This window comes from Olea europaea, chromosome 10 (genome assembly GCF_002742605.1).
Source record: "Olea europaea var. sylvestris chromosome 10, O_europaea_v1, whole genome shotgun sequence".
In the NCBI taxonomy this organism is placed as follows: domain Eukaryota; kingdom Viridiplantae; phylum Streptophyta; class Magnoliopsida; order Lamiales; family Oleaceae; genus Olea; species Olea europaea.
Window position 1 is genome coordinate 35,629,162 of NC_036246.1, and position 8,371 is coordinate 35,637,532.

The window sequence follows — 8,371 nt, forward strand, 5'->3', positions numbered from 1 at the left end:
AGAAATAAAAATTTGATCATGAGCTTTATTTAGTTCATAACTGCACAGTATTCCTACAACCTTGATATCTCTGTGTCCATCAGTAATAACGTACTGAAATGAAACTCTTATGGTAGTTTGCTCGTTTCCCCTACTTTTGAAGGTTGGGAAATTAAGTTGGAATAGTTGGTGCTTATAGTTTTCTCCCTCCCTCTCTCCCTTATTACTGTAAACCTGTAGATATCCAGCATCCTGACCTTCAGCATTTTGTTCTGTCATTCTACTGAAGTAGGTACAAACAAATTGTTCACAAAGGAGGAAAAGTTACTACTGAATAGGCGGATCCCTGATCTCGCAGTTGCTACCTCTGTAAGTTCCTCTTTCTGAATGTTTCTTACTTTTCTTTTAGTTTGTGATGGCCTAGTATATTGTTTTATATATATTGTAAGACTGGACTGATACTATCATGCAATTGAAAAGCGACTTGCTTCTAAACTTGCTTTAGCATAGAAATTTTGCTTGTTTATATGAATACTTCTCGCTGCTGTTAAACTGTTCACTGGTCGAGCAGAAAGAATTGCTTCTTTACCTCAAGAAAATTATATTTTCACTTCAAATTCCCTAAAATTTTGATAAAGTATCCTTTCCTGATATGTAAGGTTACAGAAAAATTTAACTGAGGGGATTGGTTCTGAAAATGCATATATAATTTTTCAAGTTTTGTCTAGTCAATGAAATAAATGAACCAGACTTCCTCTTTTTCATTTGTGTGTTAAATGAGCCAAGTTCTTTACACAACTTTTGAGTTTCAAATTTGGATGGATTTCGGTTGTCTTAATAGTTAATGCTACAGCATTGTACCATCACGAGTCATTTTTGAATATTTTGTTATGAAAATTAAAGTTGGTTTGAGGTTTAGAGTTAAATTTTTAATTGGATCCGCTTCCACTGGTTATCTCAGTGAAGTACGTCTCTGCCTGTCCCCATAAGCCCTTTTTTCTTTCTCTGATTCTATATTAGGACAATGATAATTATTTTTACTCATAAGTTCTCTTTCTCCAAACAAATTGTTTTTGCTGCAGCTATGTAGTTCTCTTTTTACTGAACAACCTTTGCTATCATACTACAAAACAAGCAGCAAGGCCTTACTCTAGAACTTAGGTTTCCATGCATACTAATTTTTTGTTCTGTTCAATCCAATGCCAAATCTACCAAAAGACACATTAAACATTTTGCAACTACATTTGGCCATCACAATTTTGGTCCACCTGAGAATTGAGATCACACTGATCTTGTAAATGGAAGCTTCTTTAGGTCTATGCTAGTCAATTCCCAATCCATCCAAATTGTCCCAACCTTAATTTGTCCTCAAATGGCGTCATCTCCTCCTATCGACGTGTATTCTTATTTATTATTTCATGTATATTCATCATGGATATTTCTCTCTTATTAGTTGAGCACTCTCAATATATGGCATTATGCTAATTCATGAATTTTCATGTACTCATTTTCAGGGGAAATGGCATCCCGTACATACTCTTGCTGCCTCTGGAGAATTTTACCTCATGACTTCTTTGTTAAAACATGATGTTGATATTAACGCCCTGGACAAGGTGGAATGGGTGACAACTACCATCTGCATATTTGTATTTCATATACATTTTGCCTGCTCCTATGCTTATATAAGTTTGTATATTCTTGTGATAAATTGATGACATTTCTTCGAATTACCTTATTGTATTGGGTCTGAATGCCCTTTCCTGTTATTTCGTTTTTCTTTTCTGACAGGATGGATTGACTGGGATTCACAAAGCAATACTTGGGAAAAAACAGGCTATTTTTAACTGTCTTCTGAGAGAATCAGCAAATCCCTTTATTCGTGACAAAGTAAGCATGCATGCTGTGATCGAAGAATCTTTCTCAATCTTTCTTCCTGTGCTACCGTGATATTTTATTCTTTTGTATGTGCATGATGGTTTTGCATATACTTTAAATGCCTGGCATCGAAACCCTAAACCCCGGCGTCGTGTTTCACTTTCATTCTTGGCAGTGAGAACTACTTGGGCACCATTCACCACGTCATTCAGCTTGTCTATAACAAGGGGACGACGAAGCCTAGATGTTGTTTTTAATTGATTTTCCAGTTTCCAAAATCTTATTCAAGTGTAAAGAGTTACGGGTGTTCAATTCTGAAACTAGAGTTCTTATAACCTTCCTTTTAAGATAATGGAGCTACTTATGCATAAGTGCACTCAGATTGTGGAAGCATTTTATGGAATCATTTAGTTAAAGGCTTATTAAAAGATCTCCTGTTACCATCTGTATCATTTCCCATGATCTGTTCTTTTCTTATCACTTTCCACTCCAGGCAGCTAAATTCTTAATTTTGTGCTGATGGCAGGAAGGGGCTACCTTAATGCACTATGCAGTTCGCACAGCTTCAAGTCAGATGATAAAAATTCTTTTATTGTACAACGTTGATATAAACCTTCAGGATAATGTAGGATTGCTAATACTTTGATCATCAGAAACCACGTTCTCTAGCTAATATGAATTTTGAGAATCTCTGTTTGATTCCCATGATTAATTTAGCCTGGTATTTAAATTTTTCCAGGATGGGTGGACAGCATTACATCTTGCTGTTCAATCCCATAGGACAGATATAGTGAGGCTATTGTTGATTAAGGGAGCCGATAAGACCATAAAGAACCAGGTGAACATCTAGAACTTCTAATATTGACGTTCTTAGCTAGTGATCATTTATCAGATTCTCATTCATCATTGTAATTGGTGTCCTAAAATGTGATTCTTTTTTTTTTTTTCTGCCGTGTTAATAGGGGTCACTTATGTTCACTGTTAAATTATAAGTGTAGCAATTAAAGGATGCTTTCATGTAATAGGAACTAGCCAATTGACAATCATACTATTATACAGTTTGGCACTTTTAGCCAGCGGTATGAGACACGTTTGCAATGTTTAGACCTTGTGACATTTAAGGAAAATTCACAATATATAGAATTAACAGGAGTGGACATGAAGTCTTTTGTATAACGTTTACGTTGATTGGCTTTAGTTTTCATATGAGATCATCGTTACTTCTAAATCATAGCAATTTGATTTACTTTGAGGCAGCTTATGTTATGTTCTTTTGTGTGATGGAAGTGTTAAAAAGGGACCTCTTATGCACTCTTAATGTTCTTCTTGTCAGGACGGATTAACTCCGCTTGACCTTTGCCTCTACGCTGGAAGAGACAAGAGAACTTACGAACTAATCAAGCTGATCAAAAGGGTCCCAAAACGTCCCATTATCTCATAAGACAGCAATTTCACCTTCTCTTTTGTGGGCAAGCATTGCCCTAAAATGTCATTTCCGTATCTCTGCCTATGATCGATTCGGTCAATCGCGAAGCGGATGCATATTATCACTTGATGTAGCGTCAGGTTTAGAAGTACTTGCTTCTCAGCTGTTTTATGATGTCATATCACTAGCTCTGTAATGATTTTGTAGGCAAAAGTTAACTAAGGGTCCGTTTGATTGTAAAGATGGAATTTAGGTGGAAAAAAAACGAATTTCAGGAAATTGAATTGCCTAGAAATTGTTTTCTTGGGAATTATAAATTATTGTATTTGATTGATATAATTTTTCACGTGAAAAATGTTGAAATAAAAGTATTTTTTGGTGTTCGTTTGACTTTATTTTACATGAAAATTATAAATTAAAATGATATATTTTACTGGTAGTGAGGATGAAATTTGTTTTTATTGCCAAAAAATAAATAAAAAATAAATAAATAATCATGAAAATCATCAATCTTCTGATGTTCGTTTGACTTTGTTTTATATGAAAATTGTCAATTAAGTGGAAATATTTTTTACAATAATTCTTAGAATTTGTTTTTATTGCCAACAAAAAAATAAAAAATAAATGATAAAAAAAATGCTACAGTAAACCGGAAAATGAATTCTCACCATTTTGGTGAGAATTCAAATTCCTCCAAAACATGGAAAATGTCCATGTGGCATGAAAATGTGAAATTCATTTTTCATGGAAAATTTTACCTATCAAACATATGAAAAGTTAGAAAATGGTATTGATTTTCCATTTTTCATGAAAAATGTGAGTCTATCAAACAAGGCCTAAATGTGTAGGTATAGGGCTCTTTTACATCCTTTCGACTAATTTTTGAGTCACTTGAGTTGGAAGCATAGTTATCGGACTCGATTTGGTCATCGACCCGAAAAATCCATCAAGAACCGGGGGTCAGTGGTTTAGATCTTAATTTTAATTAAAAACATTTTTAAAACAAAAATGATTGTATAAATGATATTTTATGTTATTCCGGTAAAATTAAATATATAAATTTGGCTGATATTATTTATTGTATACACCACAGTAGGCAAGGCTTTAATGTTTCAACAAGGCACTGCAGGTTCAAGTATCTCTTCATGCGACCTTTATATTAAATTTTGTTATGTACCAATATAATAAAAACCAATTCAATATTCGATTCAACTAAACCTGCCAGGTTTAGGATAAATGTAAACCGGTTTGGATGGTTGTTGTCCGATTCCATTGTAAATGGACTAAATAATGCCAATCGGACTAGATCAGTTTTCGGTTCACCAGTTCCTGGGTCGAGCTTGATGGTCTAGTCCGATTTTATTAACTACGATTGAAAATATGAGCTTCATGAGAAAGTTTTTCTTTCTTTTTTTTTTCCCTCAAAATTTTGTTTATTACGTCTTTTTAGTTTGAAATGAAACTTTTGAAATGCCATTACAAGTCATTGTTCTCTTCTTCACCGTCTTTGGCTCACTTGCTAATATTGAAATTTTGAGTTCGTTATGTGACATGGACATAAATGTCACTTGTCCGTCCACGTTAGCATATTACATTAGTTTAGGCCTGAGCACGGGTCGGTTCGGTTCGATTTTAAAGAGAATCGAATCGAACCAAAAATTTCGATTCTGTACTATAATTAAATTTTTTAACATTTATTACAACACTACATAAATACAACTAATAACACATTCAATCGTAATTTTATAAATTAACGTAATCCAATTTAACATGTATATAACAAGTTGTCCAACAAGATTAATTTACCAATCACATATACGGAAGTTTACACACTACCTTATTCAAATGATCAACGGTCGAAGGTTGCCATCGGAGCCCGAAGGTCATAGCTTCGGCCTCGGAGTCATAGGTTCTATACATCTATTTGAGTTTTGAAATGTCAGATATGTTATGTGTAGGTGATAATATATGTAATTTAATTAGGGTTAGTCATTAGTGGGTTGGATCACTTGGATGTTGGGCTAAAAAATGGAAGAATAAAAACTAAAAATGGCACTTGGGCTAAAAATTAAAAAATTAGAAATGAAACAAATAATTGAGCCAAAAAATTGGATTTAGAATTTAATTGGATTAGGTCAAGCTAGCTAGGCTGGGGCTTAGGAGATAAAGTATCAATTAATCACCTAATTTGTTAATTTGTTTAGAAAAAATTAAAATAATTTGATTTATTCGATATAAAAAAATAAAAAATTAGGAATATTCCGTTCTTATTCGGTTCTTGGTCTAAAATCGAGAATCGAATCGTACCCGTAGATTCTTAATTCAGATACCCGTTCAGATATTTAACTTGAGAAGAACCGTCGGGTTTGATTCGGTTCGGGAGATTTGTCCAGCTCTACATTAGTTAGATTGGCACATGGGATGGAGTAGTTAGATTTGCAAGTAAATTGAAATTTGGTGATTGGATTGTACTAAATTGAAGATGAGTAAGTTGAATGCAACTTCCCTTGAAATTGTGTGACTTGCAATGCATTAAACTCTATAAAATTCTTCATAGTTTCAAATTGAATATACAAGACTCGCGTATGAACATAATTCCATGTCAACACTTGAATATTATGGATATTAATCAAATAAATGTACCCTTTGACATTAGCCAAAGAAAAACAAATTATCGAATCTTTTCTAGAAAACTAGTATTGGCCTTTGTAAGGCACGGACTGCGTTAGTTTGAAAATAATGTTAGTATATTAAATGTGTTGAATTCCCATCATTTACATCCTCGACAAAATATTTTCTATGCTTACATTGAGATGAACTTTTCTTTATTGAACATGCAGATGAATTAAGTTATATCATTACAAACGAAACAAGCAAATAAAGGAGTTTATGTTTTCACTATCCGAGCTCTATGCTCACATACTGAAATCATTGAATCTTCTCATCTGCATGTTTTCGAATTCTCGCTTATCCTGTAGCTCTTCCTCCGTCTTGTGAAGTTGCAACACCATTGGTTGCCTCGTAACAATACCTAAACTGAAGATAAAAAAGGGTAAATTATTGCAAATGAACAATATTAATCAAATATTACTTCCAAGTTTATCAGATCAAAGTTCGGGCTAACCAAAGCTGTGAAGAAGGAAATCTCATCCTACCATGCTCTTCAAAACAGACGACTTCCTTTAACTCCGTTCTGAGGTCAAATCACAATAAGAAAACCCACGTAAAGGCATGTTTGGCTTAGCGTAGAAAAAAGTAAAAATTTAAGTAACTTCTTGTTTCTAAATATGTACTTTTAAGAAAAACAATATTTATTTTGAAAGAAACTCTTAACTTACGTATTTCCAATTTTGTTATTTATTTTGAAACTTACTTTTTTACTTACAAGAGAACTTAATCAATCCTTTTCTTTTTGACTTATTGTTTGATTTATGCCCAACAATTTTTATACAAAGATACCTTTCTCGTTCGACTCTGACGTCAGTTCGAAATTAAGTTACTTCTTAATGGTACATTTTTAAGTCTACCTTGAACAATCTTAATCCATTTTTCTCAACACTATTTCTCTCACTTCAACAACGTGCTAATATCCAATTTAATATCTTTTTTAAATGTATATCCACCTTGACACACATTCAACTACTTATCCTTGTTCCTCAAGAGCTAATAATCAATTAATGTCAACTAATGCTCACAAAAAAGGCACTATACTCACTTAGAGTGTTTTCGCGAACTACTTCGTTGTTCAAGCATTATATTCAAACAATAGCTGCAAAAGTACATCCATTCTTCCTTTTCAGTAGTATTTTCTCCTTCTCCATTAATTAAAAACGAAAAACCAATATCAAAATTCAAAATTGAGAGAGTCCACTTCAAAGTTACATAAAGCCATCCCCAACTAAAATGGGGTATTCAACAAAATTATTAAACAACAAAGTAATTTCTTTCATAAAAGGGAATAAAACTTGCTCTACCTTCTAAAAGAAAGCACTGTTCGATGTCGTTTGTCCTTAAATGGAGTGCTTCCAAATCAAGGCTTGGCATCCTCTTGCTGCTGCCTCTTTTGTGACAATTTTAAAGCTTGAGGCACAAAACACTAATTCCACTATGCTTCAATATATCGTACCATGTAGAGATAGAATAGTATCAAGAAATTCGTGAAACTGGCATTCTATCAATTCGAGTTTGTTCCTCTTGCTTATCTTTAACACTTTTCCTCAACCATCAATCCAATGTTTCCAAATAGCTAATGTAAACCAACTTCCTGCACGTCAAATTATAGGAGGTAATGGCCTAAATTTCGACTACCAAAAACTTATTGAAGGAAAACCTCAAGAAAGTCATTAGATAAGCACTTAAATTTGTCGGGAATTGACTTTGTATTATCCCACGTAGAGTAAGAATTGAAATTATAATGTCACACGTAGAGTAAGAATTGAAATTATAATGTCACATTTGGAATATGAATTAATTTGTTTGTCATGTGTTGCAAGAATGAATTTATTTGTTTCCTGCATCCAAAAGGAATATGTAGCTAAGCCCTTTTGTGCACATGTAATAGGAGACTCCACCTTATATTTTCACTATTTCAAGGTTGAGATAGTCGTGGACTATCTTTGTGTGAGATTTAGACCATCTCCAACCCTACACCAAATTTTGCATCAAATCTTGCATCAAATTAAAATTCATCTCCAACCATTACACCAAAAATTACACCAAATGAACAGTGTTTAACCATTTTCTTCCATTTTATTCTTTATAATTTATTTATTTGAAATATTATTTATTTATTTATTTCATAAATACATAAATTACTAAATAAATAGTTACGTTAAATTACGGAAAAGATTAAATTCATTAATAAATATAAAAAATATAGAACAATTAATAAAAATACTTCAACAACGAAAATATGAAATCATGCCATCAGAAAATAGTACAATACATTTCGAATTTGGATAGAAGATATTATGAAGTCGCTAAATTTTTGTAACTTAATTCTCAAAATTCATATCTTCATCCCACAAATGATCGATTAATGCATTTTGAAGTGCAATGTAAGTTTCTTTATCCTTGATTTGTCTATGACGA

The 8,371-nt window shown here is 32.9% G+C and overlaps 1 protein-coding gene across 1 annotated transcript in view; it reads left to right on the plus strand.

Annotated features, from left to right (window-relative positions):
* The window catches only part of LOC111400589 (ankyrin repeat domain-containing protein, chloroplastic), a 4,367-nt gene extending 814 nt beyond the window's left edge, over positions 1-3,553 (plus strand). The window contains exons 2-8 of the mRNA XM_023027996.1: positions 49-82; positions 220-348; positions 1,494-1,592; positions 1,768-1,866; positions 2,381-2,479; positions 2,594-2,692; positions 3,188-3,553. Of these exons, the coding sequence (XP_022883764.1) occupies positions 49-82; positions 220-348; positions 1,494-1,592; positions 1,768-1,866; positions 2,381-2,479; positions 2,594-2,692; positions 3,188-3,295 (667 nt within the window). The 3' untranslated portion in view covers positions 3,296-3,553. The remainder of the gene's footprint in view (positions 1-48; positions 83-219; positions 349-1,493; positions 1,593-1,767; positions 1,867-2,380; positions 2,480-2,593; positions 2,693-3,187) is intronic.
* Positions 3,554-8,371: the final 4,818 nt, after the last annotated feature.